This window comes from Typha latifolia, chromosome 2 (genome assembly GCF_019914945.1).
Source record: "Typha latifolia isolate L0001 chromosome 2, TyphaL0001v2, whole genome shotgun sequence".
Classification (NCBI taxonomy): Eukaryota; Viridiplantae; Streptophyta; class Magnoliopsida; order Poales; family Typhaceae; genus Typha; species Typha latifolia.
In genome coordinates, this window is record NC_133087.1 from 3,589,332 (window position 1) to 3,615,874 (window position 26,543).

The 26,543-nt window shown below is 36.7% G+C and overlaps 4 protein-coding genes and 1 pseudogene across 5 annotated transcripts; 3 read left to right on the forward strand and 2 right to left on the reverse strand.

The window, feature by feature from the left end:
* Positions 1-471: 471 nt before the first annotated feature.
* LOC140781378 (polyadenylate-binding protein 3-like) lies at positions 472-1,821 on the forward strand (annotated as a pseudogene).
* Positions 1,822-4,122: 2,301 nt separating this feature from the next.
* Positions 4,123-9,591, forward strand: LOC140781560 (ubiquitin-conjugating enzyme E2 2). 2 transcript variants are annotated; one of them, XM_073127584.1, is made up of 6 exons: positions 4,123-4,437; positions 5,260-5,393; positions 5,482-5,507; positions 6,960-7,049; positions 7,765-7,853; positions 9,204-9,591. In XM_073127584.1, exons 2-6 carry the CDS (start codon positions 5,269-5,271, stop codon positions 9,330-9,332), a joined length of 459 nt encoding a protein of 152 aa, XP_072983685.1. In that variant the 5' UTR covers positions 4,123-4,437; positions 5,260-5,268; the 3' UTR covers positions 9,333-9,591. The 2 variants fall into 2 exon arrangements, with proteins under 2 accessions (XP_072983685.1, XP_072983686.1); XM_073127585.1 differs by having other exon boundaries at positions 4,164-4,437; positions 5,264-5,393.
* Positions 9,592-9,937: 346 nt separating this feature from the next.
* On the reverse strand, positions 9,938-12,345 carry LOC140781558 (uncharacterized). The gene is made up of 6 exons (XM_073127583.1): positions 12,223-12,345; positions 12,030-12,138; positions 11,163-11,523; positions 10,490-10,922; positions 10,331-10,383; positions 9,938-10,254 (listed from the first exon to the last, which is right to left on the reverse strand). Exons 1-6 carry the CDS (start codon positions 12,254-12,256, stop codon positions 10,210-10,212), a joined length of 1,035 nt encoding a protein of 344 aa, XP_072983684.1. The 5' UTR covers positions 12,257-12,345; the 3' UTR covers positions 9,938-10,209.
* Positions 12,346-13,145: 800 nt separating this feature from the next.
* LOC140781379 (uncharacterized) lies at positions 13,146-14,497 on the reverse strand. The gene is made up of 2 exons (XM_073127327.1): positions 14,427-14,497; positions 13,146-13,941 (listed from the first exon to the last, which is right to left on the reverse strand). Exons 1-2 carry the CDS (start codon positions 14,495-14,497, stop codon positions 13,146-13,148), a joined length of 867 nt encoding a protein of 288 aa, XP_072983428.1.
* A 4,488-nt stretch (positions 14,498-18,985) lies between these two features.
* Positions 18,986-25,928, forward strand: LOC140781380 (ABC transporter A family member 7-like). Its single transcript, XM_073127328.1, has 17 exons — positions 18,986-19,142; positions 19,250-19,329; positions 19,436-19,580; positions 19,934-20,053; positions 20,158-20,282; positions 21,139-21,297; positions 21,769-21,931; positions 22,013-22,138; positions 22,226-22,309; positions 22,417-22,775; positions 23,321-23,524; positions 23,949-24,058; positions 24,143-24,227; positions 24,705-24,833; positions 24,921-25,026; positions 25,251-25,339; positions 25,412-25,928. Exons 1-17 carry the CDS (start codon positions 19,061-19,063, stop codon positions 25,721-25,723), a joined length of 2,478 nt encoding a protein of 825 aa, XP_072983429.1. The 5' UTR covers positions 18,986-19,060; the 3' UTR covers positions 25,724-25,928.
* The last annotated feature ends 615 nt before the right edge of the window (positions 25,929-26,543 follow it).

The window sequence follows — 26,543 nt, forward strand, 5'->3', positions numbered from 1 at the left end:
TGTAAAGGTTTCCTTTCTCTATACGTCTCTTGTGAACCCGGACGTCACGCCTATTGTTGAGGAGAATCAAAACTCTATAATTAAATATTAAGAATATACAACAATAGAATCAAAACTCTAAAATTAAATATTAAGAATATATTTGTTAGGATTCATTTAAAGCAATAAATAATGAAATTAACTGCAGTTCAGTTATTGAGTCGGTAAACAACATTATATTTGATGAATTTTCTATGTGCATGCGTCGTAATCCCTATTCACAGTCCGGTCAAATCGGTTACCTTTTCCTAGTCTGATTAATCTCTCACGTCGTCATCCTTTGTATCAAATTTCATCTCGACGTCGATCGTGTTAAAAATTCTAGAGTCATCCTACTTCCTCCTCCATATAAACTCTGCCATCTTCTTTCTCTCCTCTTTGCCAGGTGAGATTAAAAAATAATCGTCCCAATAATCTTTTAGATTGTTATCAATGTCAAGGCCGTTGTCTTCGATCACTCCTCCTCCTCCATTGGCATTCTCGCGGCCGATGATATCTCCGATGCCGCCATTGCAAGCTGCAGTATTCAGCAACGCGTCGCTCTACGTAGGCGATCTCGATCGTTGGGTTTGGGAGGAGCAGCTCTTCTGGTTGTTTAACCGGATCGCCCCCGTCGCATCCGTAAAGGTTTGCAGGGATCAAATCCGAGGAACTTCGCTTGGATATGCGTACGTAAATTTTCGTACTGTACAGGACGGTGAGTAAATTGGTGGAAGGATATCTTTTCATATGTATGTGTTGGCTTAGGAAAAATACGAAACTTGTAGATATCAATTTCAAGCCGATCAATTTAAGATACTTTGTTCGCAGTTAACGTCAAGTATCAATAGTCATTATTCATGTTAATCATGAATGATATCAGTGAAATGTTGCAACTTGCAACTTCTCTGTTTAGAAGTAATTGAGATAAGACTGGTATAATCTTTTGGTTATCAATGATGCTATCCTATGTGCTTTATCTTGTTTTAACGAGATCTAGTTAGAATAATTGGTGTGTTATCTTGTTGCATATATCCTCACTAGGATAATAAGACACCAGGATGTTTTTCCTATCTTACATGGATATGTAGATAGCTTATTCAGGTGTGGCGAATTATTGGTTTGTACTGCAGCATGATTAAGACCTTTATTTTCTCTTGCTTGTGGTACTTAATTTGTACTTAATTTCACTCTTGTAAATGGAAAACCTATCAGGATTATGTGGTCAAACCGAGATCCTAGCTTTCGTAAGAGCGGCCGTGTTAATGTATTTATAAAGAATCTTGAATCAAGAATTGATAGCAAGTCTCTGTATGATATTTTTGCCTGCTTCGGTACTATACTTTCATGTAAAGTGGCTAGCGATATCAACGGGAAGTCGTGGCTTCGTACAGTTTGAGAAGGAAGAATCAGCTAACATTGCAATTGATAGACTCAATGGGGATGTTATTGAACGGTAAAAAAAGTATACGTTGGTTTATTAATTGGGCGTCAAGAAAGAAATAAGGCAAATAAACCTCTGGAGTTCACTAATGTGTATATAAAGAATTTGCCAGAAACATTCACCAATGATGACTTGCAAAGGGAATTCAGGAGTTTTGGTGATATCAGTTGTTGCCAAAGATAAATATGGGAAGTCTAGGTGCTTTGGCTTTGGGAAAATGTTATATGACAAAGTTGTCTTCGTCGGAAGAGCTCAGAAGAAAGCTGAAAGGCAAGCAGAATTGAAGGCAAAGTATGAAAATGAGAAAAGAAAGACTGAAAAACCTTGAAGGGCTTGAGTTGCGGAAAATATTGATGATGCACGATGCATGAAGAAGATGCTTTCTGACCTTGGCGATGTAGTTTCCTGCAAGTTACCTTATTTAAACATGCATGAACTTTGTGTTAATTCTCTTTACTTTAGATGCAAAATTTGCTTATCGTGGATTTGCTACTATTATGTCTTGAAATGTTTTCTTTTGCAACATTATAAGGGTGTTTAAACTTCCTTGAAACACTCTAAATACACATGTAAACCGCGTGGTTTACATCACATGTGTAACACCCCAAATTTTTATAAAAAAAAAAAAAAAATTAGGGGGACCCGCGGATGCATCGAGCCTGTTCTTCTTCTCTGAGTCCGCGGCGGCCAACGACCCAACGAATCAGCGTCTAGCCACCGATCTGAGGGCTCCGGTGGAAGGAGAGAAACCCTCTCTGGTCCTCAGGCCCTTAATAAAGGGCTGCGGTTTGGACCGCAACACACTTCAGCCACCATCCCCACCTCCATTAATCTCCATCTCCCCCTCCCACCGCACCATTTCTTCTCCACCTCGCTCGGAGCTGACGAGCCTACCGTACAACCCCCTCGGTAAGCCATCCTACCCCGCCGTTAATTTCAGTAGATTAACCTCCTTCCCTATCGTCGTCGTCGGTTTGGACCGCAGCCCACTTCAGCCAACCTTGTGGGCTGCAGTTGGACTGCAGCCCACCAAGGCCCCTCTTGCCTATTGGGTTAGACTTGAGCCTAACCTAATACCCCCAGCCTAGCCTATTTGAGGCCATTTGTACCCTATAGCCTCATTTCTCTATTCAACTTGATTAATTAGCCTAACAATTTATTATCATGTGAATTTTAGGATAACAGAGAAGTCACCCTAGGTACCCTTGACTCGTGTATGCGCTGACGGCGGCGGGGCGCACTCCATGGCCGACCCATTTTGAGAGCTTCCCTCTTTCCACCGGAGCTCTCGGACCGGCAGCTAGACACGGAGTCGTCGGCTGCCGAGGTCTCCGACGATGGCGAGGGGGAAAAAGGGTTAATATACTAAAATTAATGACGGGGGTTGTGGGGCTTACGGAGGGGGGGTCGTACGGTAGGCTCGTCGGCTCTGGTTCTGGGGCTTCGTCGGCTCCGGCGTCGACAACCCGAGAGAAAGGAGAGAGAAAGAGAGAGGTAGCAAGGTGGAGAAGAAAATAGGGGGCTGGGATAGTTGCGCTGAGGGGAAGAAATAGAGGAGGGGCGTCGGTGGCGTGCACGGCAAGAGAAGAAGAAGAAGGAAAGGATGTGAAGAGGAGGACGGGCCGGATGGGAGGATGGCAAGGGGTCTGTGTCGGTTTTTTTTTTTTTTCGGGTGTTACAAATGTTTTGATATATTACAAATGTTCTATAGACATGTACAATGAATGTGAAGATAATCAGGGAGAAACAACTATATGTTGCTCCTATTCAAAGCAAAGGAGAAAGAAGGCCAAGGTTGATGGTCAGTGCTAGCTTCTTAATTATTCTGAAGTGTGCAGTATTTCTCATGTAGTTTGTTATGGTGCCTGTTTTGATTTGATTATTTTTCTTTGATGGATTTACCGATGGTGATGCTCAGAGTTTTGGGTTTCAGGTTTCAGGAGATATTACTTTTAGATCTGAGGAATTGTTCTCTTATATGGATTATTAGTAGGACAAACTTTGAGAGTGTTCGTCTTGTATTATAGAGAAAGAAATGTATTTTATGTTCCATGTTATTTTTTCTCAATGCTTTGATGCTAACTTGTATTGGAAGCATGCAAATCTCGCATTCGTAATTATGCTGAGGGAAATTTCTCTCTATGGTGTTGGATTATAGCAAAAATTGTAATGCTAATGACAGCCTTATTATTAGTTGGATCAATCCTAGATATGGAGTTTGGTTTGCAACTGGTTGGCTCATGAGATATAGATAGCATGTCTGTGGAATTGGCTACTGCCTGGTTGGTGAGATATATATATATGCTTGTCTCTATCTAGCTATTCAATTTATGTGGACTACTGCAGTTATATTTTTATTTATTTATTTATGATAAAACTGGACAGTAAAAATAGCTTTGTGAAAGAAATTTTATATGGTCCATTTTTCTTGATTTATTCACAAAACATAATAGTCTTATGATATTAAAAATAATAATAAATATATTAATATTCACTATCTTAGACAGTAATTTTTCATATGATGCTGAGTTAGGAAAAGTTATAGTAATTTTGGAATAAGTTGTATTATGATAATAAAAGATTTCGCTACATCTGTAGTCTGGTAAAAAAATTAATAATTAATTCCTTAATCAACGAAGTTGATATTCGTACTATCCTTTGCGCTAAAAGACCACGCCGTTCACCGACCATGGCCCATATTGTCCTGTAAAGGCGTCCTAGAACAAAGCCCTATTATTCGTCGTCGTCTCTCTCTCTCCTACTCGCCTACCCCTTTCCGATCCCTCTCTCTTTCTCTCGATTATTCTAGAACTCTCCATCTTTGATCTCCTCGAGTTCAGAAGCGTCTCCTTTCCTCTCTCTCCGTCCATCGGTAGGAGGAGTCTCGATTCTTGTGTTCTTGAAGTCACGATTCTTGTGTTCTTGGATTCCAAACCCTAGGCGACTTTTTGGTGCCCGACGCTGCCGGATTGAAGGTAAATATCGATATTATTCTTATCAGATCGTGCAATCGGCGTTTTGGTACTTATCTGCCGGTGGAATCCATCCCCGAGGGAGGAAGTGGATGATCTTTTAGATTATGTTGCTGATTTCTTTAGTATGGGCTTTTTTGTAGTCGAATTACCTGTTTATCCATTTAAATAATGAATTGCTCACATCCATGGAAGTTTTTCTTCAATTTTTTTTTTCTAGATAAGACCTTGGTAGAAGTAGTGAATGATCGGATTTTCCATTATATTCTCTTGTATCATGCACATCTTTCCTTAAACTTATTCTGATTCGTAAGTCAAGCATGTTCGTTACACTCTCATATGATTGTACATGTCGTAAATCCTTTAAACTGGCCCCTTCTGATGCCGCAGCTCCTGCACGAAGCTCCTTGATCGGGTTGTGATTGGGAGTAAATTAAAATTGAGGATAAACCGTACAGTTTCTTGAAAAATAAAAGAACCTAGAATTAGCTGCACAGATTGATGGGGCTGTTATATTAGAGTTAGATTTGATTCATCCAGCATCTTTCTTATAAATTTATATTCAGATGATCTGTTAGGATAGATAGTGCACAACTGATATAATGATGGAAACTGTCTGCTCTTTAGGAGGCAGATAATCTTCTTTCTTTAGGAGATTGTGAGTTCATCTATTTTAAGATTATAGTCTAATTTACTGGTTAATGATCATATTAAAGTTCTCTTGAATTTTGAAGATCAAGGTATAAGTTATGGAAGACATGTTTGACTTAAAATTCACTGTGAATACTCTTGACTATGCTTCCCTTTGATGGTATAAATTTTTAGGCAGCGAGGATGTCAACCCCTGCAAGGAAAAGGCTGATGAGGGACTTTAAGCGATTGCAGCAGGATCCTCCTGCAGGTATCAGTGGCGCTCCTCAGGACAACAACATCATGCTATGGAATGCTGTTATTTTTGGGTATGATTGCTAGGGACCAAGCTTTATAGTACCTTCTATCCATGTTACCCAACTTTATTAATTTAGTCATTTTTCTTTCATACTGCAGACCTGATGATACCCCTTGGGATGGAGGTGAGGCAATATTAGTAACTGAGTTTAGTTTCAAAAGGAAATTGAATCTTGAGGCTGATTGTTTGTCATCCTCTTATAGCTATGAATACATTTCTGTTATAAGATTTGCTTGTTCCAAGGACACAAATGCCATCATAAACATAGTTCATAGTTCCTTCTGAATTAAAGTGTGAGACAGCATGACTTGCTTTGTTAATTATGCATATACTTCGAGATCATCAGCTGCCCCTGTAGTACTTCTGCTATTTGTGAATAGCAGGTGACATGGCTGAAGATGCTAAGCTATATCTTGGTACAAAAAATAATTCTTGAGTAAATGCAATGACTAATGGCATCTGGCTGTTTCGTGAATGTGCTTTAGTACCTTTGGCTCTACAAAAGGAGACAAAAAAACTATAATTTGACAGTTTATAGATGAGAAATAGGAGATAGATTGCGGTCATCGCATGCCCGTTTTAGTGCTGATAAGAAAAGTAAGAGTAAAGAAGGCGTTAGACAGAGATATATTTTTGTTGCGATCTTACAATAAAGAAGGCATTTATACAGAGATATATTTTTGTTGCTATTATTGACTGAAAAGAGCCGTGAATAATGATGTCTTGCAGATAATGTCGTTAGTATATTAAGAAACATATCTATTAGCTATTAAAGGCTTTTACAAAATAAAGGCCAAGAATAATTTCCTTATCTGTGACAAACTATTTTTGATGACAAACTAAGTATTTTTAAACTACAATATCTTGTAATTTCTGATAGTTTATACTTAAAAGGGCTGGTTTGGAGAAATGCTTGCAGGGGTGAGCTTGTATAAATTAGAGAGGACAATATGGTGCTACTCATGAACACTTTACCTGCATTCTGCAGTCCCTTAGGAGGTTGATTGGTGTTCTTAAATTTAGTATAGAATTAAATCAAATTTAAATAGACCATTGTGTTTAGCATGGAGTTTGTGCTAGGCATGCAGACAGCATATCACCATATGTTGTGGCAATGGTGTTGGCCCCATGAGATCCGTACCGACCTTGTATCAATACATCAAAACATATTGTTTGGTACAAGGCTGTGCCATCCGATTCAAGATGTACTATACTACTATGTCAATAGCTAACTGGCATTTCTCGGGCCACTGGTTCAGCAATACTTGTTATTGAGCGTCTTTTCTGGCAAGCACTGCATAATATATTTCTTTCTGGGTGTGATTAGTATTTCTTTCCTCCAAATCTTTTCTTTCTTACTATTGATTAATTAGCCAAGAATGATGTTTCAGTTACACAAAAAGCTGTGTATAGGTCTCTTTCCATTCAGAGAACAACTTTGTTGTTTTTCTGAAGTGTAGAATATGCAACACATCTATTCAATGATCCACAATATTTAATGTCCTCATATAGGTTCTTATAGATTTTGTTACTTTCAATGTTCCACTGATCTATGGGAATATCTTGAGTTTGTCAGGTACGTTCAAATTGACACTCCAGTTTACAGAGGATTATCCAAATAAACCTCCGACTGTGCGCTTTGTTTCTCGAATGTTCCATCCAAACAGTAAGTTCTTTTCCTGTTCCTGTCTGAATACCTTTTTAACAATGTAATATTCTAATTCCTTTTGGTGGTCAGGTTGATAAATGTTTTATTTATTCATTAATGTGTACATTATATTTACTGTAAGAAAAGGATGACCTAGTTCTTGCTAGAATAGCAAGTTAGTGAAACGGCCTGGTTCATGAATGATGCTCCCGCAGACCTGCAAGTTTGATGACATCTTACTCTTTTTTGCAGCATTTTACAGCCATTCTTACCTTTATTTGATGGCGAATATTTGTAAAATATCTTGAATGAATGTGGCAACTTCTGTTTTATAAGAGGGAAAAAGTGTTTCTTATTGTGTACTCATATTAAAGTACCATCTTGAATGAAATGTCTACTAGCTTCATCCAGCACCATCTTAAAGCATAAAAGGACTCTCCTTTTCCCCTGTACTTCTGTTACATTATGAATTCAACTTTTCTTCTCCAATTGGCGTTATCATACATTTATGCCTTCTGTGTTGAACTGCAACTTTTACTAGCTGAGATAACTCCCTGCTATCAAAAGTTGCTTTTCTGGTGCTACTATAGTAATGTAATGCTACTATCCTGCATTTCCTTTGTTACCTATTCACTAATTTTACAGATAGGTTATCATGTATGATACTGTTAATAAATTTGGATTTTGACCAAGTATAAACTTTTGCTTATGCAAACCTTTCCTTTTTGAATAGTTTATGCGGATGGAAGCATATGCTTAGATATTCTGCAAAATCAGTGGAGCCCAATATATGATTTAGCCGCAATACTTACTTCAATCCAGGTATGCTGAACTGCCTTCTTTTCTTTAGTTATAGCAACTTATTTCTTATTGCTTATGAACAAAAGTATATACATTTGTCTAGTCCTAATATGGCTAGCTTTTATAGTTCGAGTAGTTGAGTAAACTAATTAAACACGCTTTATATAAAATATGTATAATTTCCATTCTTTTGAGGGGTATACATTAAATAATTACTTTTAGAAGCGCAATCATTTCCCCAAGGTGAATGTATGTTCTTTAATGCATATAATCAATATTAACCTTATTTAGATTAACGATAGTCATGCCGATCGGCACGGGGCATGCTAGTGACATGCACCTGCGTGCCACTAGAAAGCATTTAACATAACTTTAATAAAAAATTTAAGATATTTAGAGATATTTTTGAGTTTAACACATGTCCATCTTTAATTTTTGGTTTAAATATATGTATTAAAACTTACATTATAGTATTTTATCTTTAGATTATTTTTGCAAATGATTTATTTTATTAAAAATAAAGCAATAGTTAAATATAAATATTATTTAAACATAATATGGTTGAATACATTTATTAAAACTAATATTAATGATTGAACACTCTATAATATAATTGAACACATGATAACATTTAAAACATAATATTAATTTATAGTAGTTCAATAATTAAATTAATATCTAGTTAAACGTAAAATGATGCGGATGATCAAAGATTTTATTTCATGATTATTGATGGAAAATATTTTTTGAAAAAAAAGGCTCCACATCAAAACCGAGACGGGCACGACCATCCTTGATCTAGATGTAACTTTTCCAAATAGAATGTATGTTGTTATATTAATCACTATCATTTATAGTTATACACACATTCCTACTTACTCCAATAAGGCTGTCTATGCATGTAGAAATCTTTCTTCACTAATACAATCGTTGTACATAATAGTGTTGCAAAAGTACCAGATTTTCAATCTTACGAAACAGAAATAAAAAACCTGAAATGACGATTTCTGTAATTGTCAAAAAGCAAATTGAGTTTTCCAAATCTTGATTGCTTGATCCAGTGTAAAGATTAATAAGTGGGATAACTTTCTGGTTTTGTACTGGTTGCTTTTCACCTTTGAGATATTTTTCTACTAGGTGAAAAATTTACTATATGATCAGTCACCCATGCAATTGCTCCATTAGTGTCACCTACTAAGGCTAATGTTTGGTCAAGATAGCTTCAGCATTGGCAACACTTTCCTATTTCATTATTCAAGTCATTAACATTGGAAACACTTTCTTGTTGCATTGTTCAAGTCATAAACATTGGAAACACTTTCTTGTTGCATTAGTCAAGTCATTAACATTGGAAACACTTTCTTTTTGCAGTCATTGCTTTGTGATCCAAATCCTAATTCACCTGCAAATTCAGAAGCTGCCCGAATGTTCAGTGAGAATAAGCGTGAATACAACAGGAGAGTACGGGAGGTTGTAGAGCAGAGCTGGACAGCAGATTGATATAATAACTGGCAAATTTCCCAGATAGATTGGTGCCTTCCCTATCCTAATCTTGTTGGGTACTGTTTGTAACTAAACGAATGCTGTGTGCTGTGTATTTGTATGGCATGTTGCTGTCACCTGCCAATCTCTGTGATTTGGACATGAACTATATCAGTTGTTATCTCAGACATTTATGTAAGCCATAGATATTTCGAATCAGATATGGACTGAATATCTGCAATTATCAATCTTAGTGTTTCTCCTTATAACTTCAAAACTCTTTCAATTGACAACTGCTATTCTCTTTTTTTTTTCCCTCCTGTTTAGATGAATTTATTTCTTCATGTAGACTTATTATTAATTTTCAATGCATCGTCTGTTCCCTGTGTGCGTTTCAATACCAATAGTAAACTTGTACTTCCAGAATAACTTCGTTCAAATTGCTCTTGTGTTGCTTGTGACATCCAGTACAAAGAGCTGCAATACTGGTCCAGTCAGGATCTTACCATTTTCCCCTACGAAGTCCACTTGCACGTTATACTGTATCTGGAAATAAGTAGGACGAGAATTTTGGACGAGCTTCATGAAAACTATTCACGCTAGAATGAGATAAAGAAATCATATGAATAAATGAGCTTCATTACAAACTATTAATACACAACCCTGAAGACCAGCCGATAACTACATAAAATCAGCACCACTTGAGTTTGATCAAAATATAAGCAACACTCTTTGAAACACAGCACATAATGAGAATTCCTCTCAAAGACACCCCTATACTTGTACTATTAAATTTTTAAACAGAATTTCAGTAAAATATCAACACACATTTGGAAACACCATACTTCTTCACATCCGGCAATAAAACTTTGAATATGAAATTGGTTGGGCTTGTTTATATCTCTTCACTGGTTGCAGCAACCATGAGTAATTGAGCACCCTACAGTCAAGAGCATTGTTATTAGCAAGAAATGAGAAGGATGCTAATAGTTTGATAATATTTAAATATTGCATACCATGTTCTCCTTGTCTTCATGAGATACCTCATTTGATAGCACATCAACTGATTCTGTAAGAAGCAAAAGCAGTCAAACACCACATTCCTCGTTTTTAAACTGACAAAATAGCGGACTTAAAAAGAACTAATCTAATATCATATTGTGATTACAACTTACCTGGTTTAGTGGTAGGTTTATTTCCCTTTCCAGACTCATTCCCTCTTCTTTGCTTCTGAGGTTTCTTCATTGTATGATTACCATTCAGATCTTTCACGGAAACTTCTTTCGCTGGGTTCGTGTTATAGGATCCTCTAATCCTAGATGCAGGCTGTCCCTTCTTAAGGTTTTCTTTCTTGCTAGTTTCTATGTTTAAAAGAGTGTCTGAATTCAATGACTTAGGTTTCAGATTCCCATTTCTTGTTGTAGCAGAGGCACTGCGAACATTCTTCTCTGATTTCTTCTCCTCTTTAGACTCTGAGATTTTCAACTGCTCAAGATCTTCCTCAATGTTGTAAATTTGGAGTAAATCTTTCACGGAATCCTCTAATTCTGTTGCAAGGTCATGTTTGCTAACATAGACTTTGAGCTCTTGACGCATCCGATCTAAAGGCTGTGGAAATAACCATAATAAGGAATAACAATAAGCATATCTACAAACATAATTTGCAATAAAGTTTTTACTTAGTTGCAGAAACTTCATGCATACGTAATCATGTCTCAATCTTCTAACGAATAATTGAATAAAACAACAGAAAGCATTCAACAAGACCAAGAAATGCCCATGTCTATAAGCAGAGCATAACCAAGATATCAAGGAAACAAAGACAATGTGGAAAAGAACCATGTATACCTCACATCCTGATTCTAGTGCAAGCTTAAAGAAGCCCACGACGATCGACTGCTTTGAAGCGGCCTCTGCAAGCTTAATCTGTGTCAGCCAATATGAGACAGAAGATATTGTGCTAAACTTAGGCCTGCTTGCAGTAGATCTTGATACGTCAGAGGCAGGAGTATCACTCTTCCCCGGTGCATTTGATCTCCTTGTTCTGGCTTCTGATATCGGAGTTATGCTCCCAAAAGTTGCAGGACATGGACTAGCTGCCGCGGATTTCGTAGGTATAGAGAGCCTTCGTGGAGGCTTGGCAGGCCCTGCTTTCCCAGAGAGATCAAGAACACTCACACTTTGGCTAACCATGGAAGTAGGCTTCCCCCTATATAACAAGAGAGCATAATACGTTCTCAGAAAGGGAGGTTAATTACTAGAAACACATATTATAATTAAACTAGAAACAAAAAGAAGACTAATAGAATGCACCATGCATCCACTTGCTGATTGAGATCTTGAAGGAAGTAGCAAATGGGTAAAAATATATAGCATGAGAAAATTCTCCAGCATCAATACATATAAGAAGTAACCAGTGTGTGCATAACAGTGAGCAAATTTTTAGCAGAACAAGAAGATAAAAGATATGCCATTTAAACTTCAGCAAATCCATTTCGATGGTCATAGGTAGGAAAGTAATGACATTTCTTTTCCAGTAAACACAAATCTATTACAACAACCTAAATGCATAAGTATATCTCATGATCCTGGTAGAAGATCATTCAACTAGTTTATAGAATTCATATCTACTCGGGCGCCGTGATATGATACAAGATTCAAAGAAATTATAAAAACAGAGAATAATTCGGAGCGCGGAAAGGAGTAGAACGAGACCTCTTCGAGGCGGAAGTATTCGAAGCATCCACCATCTCCGGCTCCAGATCCTTCGTCTTCGCTGCCGAACGCAGCGGGTATCTCAACTTCGATGATCTCACCGAAGAACCTACCATTACCAACTCAAAATCCTTATAAAAAAAAAAAGGTAAAATTTGCGCGTAAAAGATGGAGAATAGGGAAAGAATTGTACTGCGGTTAATGGATTGATCGGTAATGGCATCCATATCAAACTCAAACGCGGCAATTCTCTCCTCGATCTCTATGATCCGGAATGGGGAAGAGTTGAGGAGTGCAGTTGCGTTTTGATTTCGGTTCGTTCGAAGGCTCTCGATATAGTAATAAAGGCTAAACAGAGAGGAAAGAGCGGGTTCGGGCCCACCGGTTTGAGTTTGAATTGGGATTTGAGCGGGAATATTTTAGAATTCAAAAATCACATTAGAAAAAGAAAAGAAAAGAAGGAATAATTTAGGGTGGATTAGTTAGTGCTGCTCGCCTGCCGTGATGATGATATCTCAACGGCTGGAAATAGAAAAAGGCATAACGGCCCGCTCTGGGACCCACGGGATGGTCGGAAATCGGAATCGGATGGACGGTGGAACTAGGAGTATTAGAGGTGTTCTTTTGTTTGAAAATAGGGTTAATTACAATTAGATCTCCTATCTTCTTTTGTTTTAAACTTTGACTCCTTTTAATAATTTTTTTGTTATTCTCGAATATAACTTTTTACTCTAAAATAAACAGCTAAACATCATAGCAGCGCTATTTAATAATAAGAATAATTTTCGTTAAATTTACATCTTATATTATATACTAACTCAATTACCAATTTATTTTAATATCTATTTTATCAATCTACTTTATATTAAATTAAAAATTATTTATTGTAATTTTTATTTATATCGCATTATTAGAAAAACTCTTATTTTAAAACACTAGTGAATATGAATTGTTATTTTTATTTCAACTCTGTTTGGCTTGTGAACAAGAATTAAGTCTTTAACGGCGGTGATAACGAAAATAGTCAAATAATTATTTTTATCTTTAATAATTTTTATTGAAATAAAAAGATAGACTCTTTTTTTTTTTTTTTGAAAGCCAAAGAGCTGTGACCAGCTATATATTAGTAGACGGTCGAGACGTTGCCGCATCGACAATTAGAAGATTACAAAGCTCAGATGGAACCTGGCTTAGCCGCTCTGCGTAGCAGTAGCCAGAGGCCACCCCCGCCTTCGCTGCTGCCCAGTCTGCCACTGCGTTGGCTTCCCTCCCTACGTGGGCAAGCCTAACTTCCAAAAATTCTTTTGCTATCTCCGCGCACTCCTGCGCCAGATTGCGGACTCGCCATGGACAGTGGTCCACCTGCTGCATGCATCTGATGGCCTCCGAGCAGTCCGTTTCTATCACCAACCTGCTTTCTTTGCTCGCCATCTGCAGGGCCATTCTGATGGCCCAGAGCTCGGTTTGCAGCGCCGAGTTGCCCGGGCACGGCTCCCATGCCGCCTGGACTAGCTCCCCTTCAGCATTTCGGAGGATTGTCGCTGCACATCCTTGGTGTGCGCCGGGCTTGAACGATCCGTCGGTGTTGGCTTTAGTCCACCCCGGGTCCGGTGGTTCCCATCTCTTCCTCCTCCTCCTAGTCTTCACAGTCTTCTCTTTTGTCTTGAGCCCATACTCCTCCGCCATCGCGACGGCAGATCGGACCACTGCTAGCTCCTCCATCCTCTTCCCTCTAAACACCACTTCGTTTCTACATTTCCATAGTGCCCACAGCGTGCAGGCAATCTTCCCTTTGATCCGGCGATCAATCTCTTTGGTTTTACACCACTCTCTCGTGATCCAGTCTTGGTCTATCAACTCTGTCTCCACCCCTTCACTGGAACGCAGTATCTCCCACACCTCTCGACTGTATCTACACGTAAACATGAGATGGTCGATCGTTTCCTAAACAACCCGCACATTGCGCGGCGTTCCTCGGCACCCACATGGATATAGTGGAGGTAAGCACTTGTCGGTAGCCTACCCCACGAAGTTTCCGGCGAAGACTCGATCCGCGGGCGACCGGAGCCGCCAAAGGTTTCTCCACCCTTCCCAGTGGTGGTCACTCTGAGGAAGAAGAGAGTAGTATATGGCTTTAACCGTTGGGGTTCCCCTTGGGTGCGGCCACCAGATCCATCTGTCCTCACTGGTGGCGGCACCCCATGGGGAACGTTGCTATTTTGTAAGCCAGCTCAATTCCGGCCTCCCTAGTTAGTCTCGCCGTAGTCCATTGCCTGCCTTTGGTGATATCTACCACGCGCAGATTTTCTTCCATGACTGAGTTCGCCCATTCCCTCGGTTGCTTGCACCACGGGATCTCGTGTAGCCAGGGGTCGTAAGCGGCGCTCGTGGTTCTACCGTTCCCTATCAGCACTCTGCAGCCCGTTCTGAGCTGCTTGGCGGTTTTTGTTAGCGCCCTCCACATCCATGATGGATTTTTGCTCTTCGTGGTCACCCACGGGTGCAGCATCCCATACAAATAAAAAGATAGACTCGAGATAATTTAAAAGTAATTACTTGATAATAAAATAATATTTATTTAATAAAATATCTAATAAACAACTATCCACACACACACACACACAAAAGATTGTGACATTATTACTGAAAGGAGGCTTTGTGAACACCTTATATATGTGATGTGAGAATATCCAAACATTTCAGATGAAAAGGATTATATAATCAAGATGCTAAATGGACATACTATGGGTGTAAAGTGTAAACCCATGTAGCTGTAAAGTTTTGTATACCTGGGTTCTTGGCCTTGGATTCATTTGTCTTTGAAGTGGTTTTGTTTGCCATTAACCTCATTAGTTTTTCTTCTTCTCTTTTCAAAGGTTTAACTCGCAGAACAGAGGCTAAATGCGTACAAGTATTGTCTCTGTGGCGTAACAAGGGGAATGTCGACAAAAGGACAAATCAAATTACTGCAGGTAACTATTATTCATTCATATGCATGGAATTGATGTTGCTGGATTAATGTTACAACTTATTCCACCATTTTTCCCTTCTTTTATTAGGGTCATTCCTCAATCTAGAGACAAGTTAAGTATTTCCAGTGATACTGAACTAATAATCTTTAGAAATAATTTGGTGAAGATACTTTTCAAATATTTAGAGAGAATGATAACTCACCGATTACTCTAAATTCATTACTAAGTATCCACCGACGGGCATCATAGCTTCTACAAAAATAAATCTTCAAAATTGAGAACTAAAATTCTTGTTAAATCAAAAAGAGAATTTTTTTTAAAATTAATTTTTCAAATATAGGCGTGTGTATAAATACCAATCCACACATAGTCATACGCCACATGCTTACCCATCGACGCCTTTGCACATAAAAATATATCAACTTCTTAGTTCGAGTTTGCTACGATGATAATCAAATTTTATTTCCTTCCTTTTTCTTTGTTAGGCAGGGATTCAAGGAGAGATGCTACTAAGCAGGGAGTTTGGTATAAGGAAAACTGGATGTCTTGATGATCAATAGCATGTATATTGTCCCTTTAATTGGTATATGAAAGCAGTACTATTACCTATGACGCATTTTTGTATTTTGTGGAACTGCTGTGCCTATTTTTTGGATGGTTGAAGATTTCGGTAAACTGTTAGTTTAGTGTACAAGCATATTATGGTTGTGTAATCTTATTGTGATGGGGGTAGGCTCTCACAATAGATGGATATTAAGGGTTTTTTACTTTGTAGGATCAATATGCCGCAGCTGTTGGTATTATTATCTTGTGGTTTTTTGTTTGCATATCTCGGTAGATTGATAGACTTTGAACTTTTAATGTTTCAATAAGTCATAGAAAAAGAAGTATTCAATGCTTTATTTTGACTTTTTATTTTCTAGTTTCTTATTTTACAGGACTTTTCTTTTGTGCGTCCTCCTTCTATAATCTGAATACTTAACAGAGGCCAATTAATTGAAGTCATTAGCTTATTGAAACAGTGAGGAATAATGGTCAACAAGTTTGGCCACAAAATGACTCAAATCCTCTCCCAAGTCTCTTACAACTAAAGACGAAAGCTAACCAATATTTTCTTATAAGATTAGTTAAGACGAACCGGAAATAATCTACTATTATGCTGGTCGAACAATACCGTTCTTAAAAGAGAAGAGAAAAAGAAAAAGAAAAAGTTAACACTATGGGCAAGAGATCCATAGTTCTCGTCAAACTAAGGGTGGAGACCCCACACCTACTTTGGATATTAAATAACGGCTGACCTAATCAAGTAAAGGATGCCGTTCGAAGATTACTCGTTAACTGGTTCTATAATTATGTGCGTTAACGTGATCACGATTAATCGCTCTCTCAATAAAAAAAGGAATCAGGACTTCAAACTCCTTGTTTAGTTTCTATCTTCTTCTTTTTTTCAAATAACATTTAATTAAGAAAGCCTTATTTAATAAAGATTTTTTTAAAGCAGAAAGAAAAAAAAATCATTCATTTGATCCATTTTTCAATTGAAACTATGTGCTACTGCTCCGCTAAGTAGTGAGGTGTATTAAAAGGAACTTAATAGGTTATTAAATTAGTTAAAATATTTTTTTTTCTCAATTTTTTACATTTTTATTAACCAGTCACAGGCTGCCAAGCACTCTGCATGCAGGAAATGTCCTGCGACTGGATCCGTAGGTAATCCTCATTCCTAACGGGTGCCCGTTAATGTAGTCGAGCCCCACACTAACGTAAACCTTTGGCGCGAAAGTTGACCGTTATAAACTCTTTCTTCTATAAAGTGTAGGGGGACTTACAAGTAGATCCCTTAAACTATTGTCTATTTTCACATTAGCCCCTAATTTAAGTTTGGTAGTGCAATGTAAGACCTTCAAAATATCTCTTTCATTAATTATCTACTTAATTTTCTGTTAAAACTATTGTCTACTGTCACGCAATCAATTTCCTATTGTAATCCTTTAAAAATAAATAAATAAAGAAGATAAAAAATGACCAAGTGACATTTTCTATTAACACAGTCAGAGGATAAAAAATATTAAATAATTGAGGGTGCAAATATTACATTAAAAATGAGCAACAGAGCAGGGGATAAAGTATATTAGTTCTTTTTATAACTCCTTCCATGTTAATTATTCTTATTATTATTGTAAAGCTCTCCAAAGTCGAAGCCAAAACCTATATATAGTCTTTCAAGAGAGAGAGAGAGAGAGAGAGAGAGGAACCAATCTATATATATAAACTTTGTTAGCAAAGGTTGAAGAGAGGATTACATATTAATGATGCCTCCTCCCCCTTCTCGTAAGCCCGCGAGTTTTCTCACCCAGGCTAATGCTCTTTTCAGAAAGAACATCGTCTTCCAGGTCTCAAAATCCCCTCAACCTTCTTAAGCCATTGCTGGGATTATTTATGAATTCTTTTCTAGTTTGTTGATTTATTGATACATTGTTGATATCTATACATATATATATATATATATATATATATATATATATTAGCTGGTTTTCTTGGTGAGTTTTGACTTCTTGGTTTTGTGGGCTTCCTCATCTTTTTTGGATTATCTTTTGAGGCATTACTTCAAGTATTCCCACTTCTTTTATAAATCTTATCTTTCGTGGTTTAAATGCACTTGTACACTAATGACTAATTATTTAAGCAATTTCTTTGCTCGTAAACTTTGCCATATGCTTGAATTTTTGCAAGGTCGCATAAACCTCATACATAGTTCCCTCAAAACATATCCAAGGAAACAATATTGGTCGTCTTTATTTTGCCGAGGTTTGACCCATCTACTATTTCTGGTTAAAAACGATTACCATTCTGTTTTCTAGTTCTTAAATTATTTACCAAAATTACTATAATTGTTACTACGTACGCACCATATAATCTAGGTAAATTCTTGTTTTGATATATATATATCGCTTTTAGAAACTGATCCGCTTAAAAAAATCTACACAGTTGCTTACGTGATAAAAGTTATAGTAGTTTGGTAACGGTCATAAATTTTATGAGTAATAGATGGGTCAAAATTCGCACCCTTTAGGAATAATTTTTTTCGTATTTATACATCTTCTTATTTTAAAATGATAACTAAACATCATAATAATTTACCCTTGAAATTTATCTCATTAATTTATTTTATATCAAATCAAAAAGCATTCCTAGTAGTTTTATAAAAAATAAAATATATTTTTTTCTTCATATTATATCACAATCAAAAATAATTATTATATTCTTATTTTAAAATATAAGTGAACATAAGAATAGTTATTTTTAAAATAAATATATCATTTTAATAATAACAAAAAGAAATATTTATTATAAAATTAATATTATTTCTAAAGTGAACGAGGTTATTTATTTTGCTCCCTAAAGAATGGCTAGTTTTGTACTTTGGAAAGTAAGTGATAAAATGAAAGATAATTTATTTATCCTCTCGGAGATATTGCAGCTCGAATTTCTCCCTCGTGTTGGCTGATTTTTTGGTCACCTAGCGCGAAAGAGACCTTCAGAACTCATAATGCTCGTCTTCAAAGAAAAAATTTCTTACAATATCCACTCGATTGTATTCTGTCGATATAACACTTAATCTGATGTTCGATTTGTTTCGTTTATTAGGATTTTGTGTTTGTTTCAGAAAGTCTGTCATTGTAGCATACAATGTGAAGTTACTAGTGAGTGCAGATGGAGGCTTCTAAACCTGCTAATCCTGTTGCTAAATTTTGGCTTTCTTGGTTGCAGAAGCATAACCTGAACGGAAATATTAGTCTTGTTTCATTCCCAATTGTTATTTGTGTGATAATGATTGCCCTGCAAACAATAGTCAACAATGAACTAAGGGCAGCATATAGTTGCGGTTGTCGCTGTGTCGACAAGAATGGAGATGGTTCATGCGAGAATGTATGTGGAATTGAGTACTCCTCTCCGAAACGGTCCTTAAGTTGTCCAGTACAGCAGCCTCCAAAATGGCCTGCACTGCTGCAAGTTCCTAGTCCAGAACACCGGAATGACTATAATCTGGTTGCAGATATGCCAGATCACTCGTGCAGAAAGACACTGTCCTGTCCTGCAACTGTGCTATTCACAGGAGAGAATCAATCTCTTGCAAACAGTGAGTAAACTTGCGAGAATCTTTCGACCCTCGCAGATCATTCTTTCATCTTTTTTGTTTTCCTATTCTGCAAACTTACATTTAATTCTGACTGCTGATGTTGGTAGGCTTGGCATCAAATCTATTTACGAGTGCGACACCTACAAACCTTTCAGATTTCTTGAGTGCGCTGTCGCTGATGAACCCAGTAAGTTTCTTGAAGTTAATTGTCTTGGATCTAGGCCTTGATTTCCTATGCAGATGCATTGTCTACGTAAGGCTAATAATTTTTTTGGTGTAAAAAAAAAATTTAGGGAACCGACACAAGTACTGGATATTCGGTATTCATTGAACCTGCTTTCGCCTCCGGTAGATCTTTATATCTTCTTCAACCCCTCTGTGGACCAAATTCTACATATATGGTTCCTATTCAGATAGGAAAAGTTACGATTAGACAAGGTATCAGAGCTCTCTGGATTTGAAAACCTCATTTATTTTTATTCAAAACAGGTATGCCAAAAGTATGTCACAATTCTCTTGCAATGATTTTACTGAAGCTAACTACATTCTTATAATGCCAAGCTTCCCATTTGAGATTTACCCTCTGAGAGAAAATCATCACTTGTTTTTTTTTCTTTCATAAACATAGAACACTAATCAGGTAACATATCATGTCATCATCCTCATATTGATACAGTCATTTCTGTGTGCCACTTCATGATTTAACTGCGTCATTTTTCTTCTGCGAGTTCCCTTCATGTTGACTCTCGAATTACCAAATTAAGTTTCCTAATTATCTGATGTGGATGCAGAAATCCAATGTGTTCAAGGTTCGCATGTATGGCGTGGCAGTTCAGCAGAGATAAATGATGAGCTCTTTAAGGGCTATCGACGGGGCAATGGAAAAGGAATGACTAATGAAGTCGTTTCTGGTTAGTCTAATTTCTCCATTTCACATATTTAGTTAGCTCCTCATTATCATACATGGTGATTGACAGAGCAGAGAAGGATCACATTGTTTCTCTTCACCTTACAGCTTATGATTTTTCGAACTCCAATGAAAATAACTTTAATGTGACTATTTGGTACAACTCAACCTACAAGAATGAGACTATATGGCGCTATCCTGGATTGATGCGTGTTCCACGCTCAGTAAATATGGTATGGCAAGACTAAACTTCTTGCTAGAAATCTTCCATTTTTTCTTAATAACAACTAGAGCCTTTATTTGAAAGTAAAATGGACCTAGAATGCTATTTCTATCATATATTCAGCAACTTAATGTTTTGCATGGTATTCAAGTGACATATGAGTTTGCATTCTTTAGATCTTACACTGAAATTCCGGGACTAGCTTTATTTCTTTTCCTTTGATTTTCGACTGCCTTCATGTCTTTCTTTGCGTGTGCCTGTCCTAGGATTTGGTTTTTTCCTCCATCTCAGTTTTAATTTCTTCCATTATGCATGTGTGAGTGCCTATAACCAAAATCCTGTAGTTCCTAACAAGTAAAAGTTCCTGAGTTGACAATTTTAACAATGAGGAGCTAAAGCACACTATTTGTGTAGAAAATTATGCTACTTTTTCCTTGTGTAGTCTGCATTTCTACACAGAGATAGAACTTGAGCATTGAACAAAGCAAGCATATTAAGTGTTTAATGTCACTATGATGTTCACCAACAACTTCATAGCCACCTAAATAGTTGCAGACTGTACTGCAGCATTGTTCTTATCTCCCTGTTGCAATTATAAAGGTGAATTCCTAAATATTGTATTATAAACAGAGAGCACATGTATATATGTATTTATATACTGAGCCCTTGATTTTGTGTTTCACTGAGTGAAATTACAGATGCCATATATCATGTACTGCATATTCCTATATAGTAGCAAAATGATATTTTCGATAGCTTTTGAGTTTTGACGCACTCTTGAGTGAGCCCTTACATTCATGGACATTTATTTTCCTGCCTTCTGCTTCTGTCTATGTTGATTCCTTTAACTGTTGAATCCTATCCAGGTATCAAATTCTTATCTCCAACTCTTACGTGGTGTTGGTTCAAAAGTGCTACTTGAGTTCGTCAAAGAAATGCCGAAACCGGCTACTCACATTTCCTTAGATTTATCTTCTCTCCTTGGTGCACTTTTCTACAAGTGGGTCATTGAGCTATTACTTCCAGTAAGTATACAATTAAATCTTTCATTTCCTGTCAAAATAGAAAAAGAAAAGGTATACCACTAAATTTTGGCTTGCTCCAAATTTTCAGGTTTCGTATATGTCTAATTAGAACTTTATGTTCTGATCTCAAACACAAATAACAATCTTTGGCAGTTTCATTCTATTATCTGAATACAGATCATTACTTTATTTTAGACTTTAAGTAACTTATTGATTTATCTGTATTACTTGACAAAAACAATGTAGCTGGAACCATTACCCAAAGGTTTTGTATTGTTGTAGATCGAGACTCCTTCCTAAACTAGCTTTCTAGGTGCCTCCTTTGTTTCTTCTGTGAGAGCAGTGCAGTGCAGTGCAGTGCATCTGCATCATTCCTTCTCTTAGACCCACCTTACATATGAAATAGGATAAAATTAATAACAAGCCCTACATTTATTTGGTGATTTTGTTCATTTCGCCATTCTTTTGCAGGTTATATTGACTTATCTGGTTTATGAGAAGCAACACAAACTAAGAATTATGATGAAGATGCATGGTCTTGCAGATGGTCCATATTGGATCATTTCATATGCTTACTTTCTTCTTATATCTGTCATCTATCTGCTATTTTTGGTGATATTTGGATCTTTCATCGGTAAGTGGGTATTTCAGAGACTTCTTAAGGAAAAACAGTTCATATGGAAAAAGTAACTAATGGTGTTATTTTATTTTACAGGGTTAAATTTCTTCAGGTTGAATGACTACAGCTTACAGTTTGTATTCTATTTCACTTATGCAAATTTGCAGATACTGCTTGCTTTCATACTTGCAGCATTTTTTTCAGATGTCAAGACAGCCCAAGGTCCAAAATTTCTTAATGATCTTAATCCCACTTCTAACTTTTACCAAATGGCTGACGAAAGGTTTTTTCTTTTCTTTCAAATGATAGCAATCACGTACATATATATATTTGGATCTGGCTTCTTGGTAGGATATTTGTTTCGCGCATTAGTAGAAGATACATCTTTCTCAAGTAAGTAAATCCAGTCAAATTAACAATCTCCTCTTACGACTGTAAGTATTTTACATAAATATTATTAGCTAAAGTACTTATAGTTTTCTTTTTCTATATTGTTTTAGGGTATTGGGTTTGGATTTTGGAGATGATACCTGCATTTTCCTTATATAGAGGGCTCTACGAATTTAGTCAGTACTCTTTCAATGGAGCATACATGGCAACTTTTGGAATGCGCTGGAATGACTTGGATGATGTTGCAAATGGATTGAAGGAGGTCATGAAAATTATGGCTTTCGAATGGTTATTACTTCTTCCTGTTGCATATTATGCCGATAAGATCGCCTTGATAAGAAGAACAATCAGAAATTATCGTATCGTAGACTATTTTCGGCTCAAGACTCTATATGTTGGACACTTTTCGGTAAGGATGGCTCCAGAGGAAGTAGTCGTCCAAGTGGAAAAACCTGATGTAATCAAAGAAGTAAGTCAAACTGCATTACAATGCAATCTTATGGCACTCTTTCAAGTTCCTCAGTAGAATCTAATGTCTCAATTCCATGAACTATAATATCAGCACAGATATCCAGTAGCTAAGGCTGTAATATTTTACACGAGTGACAAGAATATTTTACACAAGTGACAAGACCAAAGTTTTACTTTGTACAGAAGCTATCATATTCCAGTTTCCATGCAAAATAAAGTTTGAAGTACTAGTTAGAAATGAGAACATGAAATAGGTTTACTAGACATTTGTCCAGATGAGCTAATCCCAAAATTATGACATATTTATATCGGATAGTAGCCGAAGCTAACTAAAAGTATTACATTTAGCTCTTTTTTACCACATAGTTATGTGAATTACTACAGTAATAAAGATAAAAAAACAATATTAAGAATGAGTAGAATTACCTCTTAGCTATTTTCAGATGTTCTGTTTCTGTGTTTGCTCTCATATTCCTGTAGACCTTCAGATACTCTTCTACTGCATAACTGCTAATCTTTCTAGGATTGTTCCATGTTATCTAGAGGGAGATTGTTGAAGATCAACTGCATAAATCTACTAATGAAAGGTATGCCATCATCTGTGACAAACTCAAGAAAGTGTTTCCTGGAAGGGATGGGAACAAGAATAAAATTGCAGTTCAAGATTTATCTCTTGCTTTGCTGCGGGGAGAATGCTTTGGCCTTCTTGGCCCTAATGGTGCTGGCAAGACCACCATAATCAATATGGTTCGTGGAATGACTACCATCTCTTATTATAAACCAGTTTGATCATACTGTTATATTAAATCAGGTAGTAATGAAACTTGGATGAGAAACAGAAAATCACTGTCACACCATCTTTTGCTTTTGTTACGATTCAGAAGGTTTTTCTTACTTCTGATACATGCCAGAAAAGAAAATTTTACTTATTCAGTATCAAAAAGAATACTTTTATTTCTGGTAGACCACTTTTATAGTTCACTTCTTCAATCTTCACTTAACCAGAGTGATTTCTTCTTGTTATCATGTGATAGGGTTCACTAATAGCTATGATAAAATCATGTTAATAATATCATATCTTGTCAGTTGTGTTTCTGGTATTCTTTTTACAAAGCTTTAGATTTGTTATTCTATTTCTTTTTCTACTCATACATGGATCAACATCTTGCAGATGACTGGACTTACAAAACCAACATCCGGAAATACACTTCTTCAGGGTTTAAGCATCGAAACTAATTTCGATAAAATCTACACCAGCATCGGTGTTTGTCCACAGAAGGAGTAAGATAACACTTACTTGTAAATTAATCTTGGTATTAGATAATCAGATATGTAACTGTTACTCTTTGCTGAAAAAAAATGCAGTATGATCTGGGAAATGCTGACAGCTAGAGAGCATCTACTGTTTTATGGTCGATTGAAGAACTTGCAAGGCTCCCAACTAATAAATGTAAGTGCAAGAGGTGACAGACCTATCACTTGATCTTTATATTTTTTTATTGTTGCATGGAACCTTAACCGAGCCTTTCAATTGGAAGTGGATACTAATCAGTAGAGTTAGTGCAGATGAGTAGAACTACAGATAGTAACTCTGAGATATCTCCATTAGATCATCAATCATTAACCTATAAGATATTTACTTAACAAACATCCTATGATAATGCAGACTATAATATCAGGCAGGCAGCTATAAAGAAGGAGAAAGGTCAACACCTAAATAGTTAACTGCCTCTGTATAAACATAAGATTAGAACAGAAGAACTTCACAAAAGAGTAGGAGAAGCAACTTGTAGGTATTAACCATTGATGATCATTAGAATAATTAATATAATATGCAGAGCAGAGATAGGTAAGCATCCACAATAATTTATCCTAAGAGCTCGTATTACTATATTCCATACTGACTGGATTTTGTATGATTTTGCAGGAAGTTGAACAATCTTTAGGAAATGTTGAGCTACAACAGACTGAAGTAGCTGATAAACAAGTTAAAACATATAGTGGTGGCATGAAAAGGAGGCTTAGCATTGCTATATCATTGATAGGAGATCCCAGAGTATGCATGTTACTACACTATTTCCTTCCCATGATTCTGTTTTAATTCTGACCCATGCTGACTGTATATATTCGAAAAATCCGCTAGGTTGTTTACATGGATGAGCCCAGCACTGGATTGGATCCTGCTACTAGGAAACTAATGTGGCAAATCGTGGAGAGAGCCAAGCAGAACCGAGCAATAATACTTACTAGTAAGCAAAGCAGAACCGAGCAATAATTCTTACTAATAATCTCCAGTACTAAATAAATGGGCTCTGATGAATCCATTCTATGGTTTGTCAGCAGCAATGCCATTTCTGGTTCATATTATTTCTCTCATGAAATAATTGTGGCTTCAGAGGTTTCAAATATCATATTTCTTACTAACTTTCTTACAACTCGCTAACAAGATCATCTGTATGGCTGTAAATTTCAGCACACTCGATGGAAGAAGCAGAACTCTTATGTGATCGCTTAGGGATATTTGTCAATGGGAATCTCCAATGCATAGGAACTTCTTCGGAGGCAAGTTTCTTTCTATCTCCAATGTAACAGTAGCCTGTGTATCAAAAGCTTACGGATGCTGATTCGTGACAGCTAAAAGCTCGATATGGAGGATCATATGTCTTTTGCATAACGACGTCTTTGGAAAATGAGGAGAACGTGGTGACTCTAGTGCACAAACTCTCTCCTGATGCAAAAAGGATATATAGTATATCAGGAAGTCAGAAATTTGAATTGCCAAAAAACGGAGTAAGAATTGCTGATATTTTTCGAGCTGTCCAGTTAGCCAGGGAAAGGTTCACTGTATATGAATGGGGTTTAGCTGATACAACCATGGAAGATGTCTTCATAAAAGTTACAAAAGGGGCAGAATCAGTGGATGTATCTCATGATGGAAGTTTCTGATCAGCCAAATATTCGAATCAGACTGTGTCGAGAAGAAAGGTTCATATGATCATATTGCTTCCTGCACTATTGGTATCATTTTAATACTTCATATGCTGAGCTATTCATGCTGAGCCTTGCTAATTTCCTTTGTCATTAATGTCATCTCCAGGAACTTTCAGTGGTACAATTCATTGCCGCTAATAGATTTGAATGTCCCTTGCAATTGCTTGTTACACTTCCATCTCTCTTCTTTCAGCCAATGTATGAAAACATTCTTCTTCTTCTTCTTCTTCTTCTTCCAGTGTGGATTTCAAAAAGTTAATCTTGTGCTTCATATAAATGGTAGATGATATTAACCTTCTCTTCAGTCACCCTCTCCAGCATGTGTACACAAGGAATCTGCAAAAATGATAGAGAGGTTCTATCTAATTTTGATTGGACTCACTTCACCTTATCGGAATACTCATCATATGGTTTCAAAATTGAACTTCCATAGTACTCAACAGCAATGTGGAAGAAACTTGGTTAGAGATCGATCCATCTATATTATCCCTCATCAATTTTGTCCTTTATCATTCCTCGTGAGCCGTGAATAAGAAAAATGCGTTTATACTCCAGTTTAAACTTTATCACAGGAAATTGACTATATAATTTGATGTCATCGAGCAATAATAATGGAAAATGTTACCTTCTATATCCATCATTCATATATATATATATATATATATATATATATATATATATATATATATATAAACCAATAATAGAGCAGGAAGCAAAGAGTGCACCTTAAGGCATTCTCTTTGGAATAGTGTTGAGGGCGGTATCAGAGGTTTAC

Coding starts and splice junctions, on each gene's coding strand:
- LOC140781560 (XM_073127584.1), top strand. CDS start 5,269: ATGTCAACCCCTGCAAGGAAAAGGCTGATGAGGGACTTTAAGCGATTG. Junction 5,394..5,481: donor TGGAATGCTGTTATTTTTGG/GTATGATTGCTA, acceptor TTCATACTGCAG/ACCTGATGATACCCCTTGGG. Junction 7,050..7,764: donor TCGAATGTTCCATCCAAACA/GTAAGTTCTTTT, acceptor CTTTTTGAATAG/TTTATGCGGATGGAAGCATA.
- LOC140781558 (XM_073127583.1), bottom strand. CDS start 12,256: ATGGATGCCATTACCGATCAATCCATTAACCGCA. Junction 12,139..12,222: donor CGATCAATCCATTAACCGCA/GTACAATTCTTT, acceptor TGGTAATGGTAG/GTTCTTCGGTGAGATCATCG. Junction 11,524..12,029: donor AATACTTCCGCCTCGAAGAG/GTCTCGTTCTAC, acceptor CTTGTTATATAG/GGGGAAGCCTACTTCCATGG.
- LOC140781379 (XM_073127327.1), bottom strand. CDS start 14,497: ATGGATGTGGAGGGCGCTAACAAAAACCGCCAAGCAGCTCAGAACGGG. Junction 13,942..14,426: donor CAGAGTGCTGATAGGGAACG/GTAGAACCACGA, acceptor GTTTACGTGTAG/ATACAGTCGAGAGGTGTGGG.
- LOC140781380 (XM_073127328.1), top strand. CDS start 19,061: ATGCCAGATCACTCGTGCAGAAAGACACTGTCCTGTCCTGCAACTGTG. Junction 19,581..19,933: donor AAAAGTTACGATTAGACAAG/GTATCAGAGCTC, acceptor ATGTGGATGCAG/AAATCCAATGTGTTCAAGGT. Junction 24,059..24,142: donor GGTGTTTGTCCACAGAAGGA/GTAAGATAACAC, acceptor AAAAAAATGCAG/TATGATCTGGGAAATGCTGA.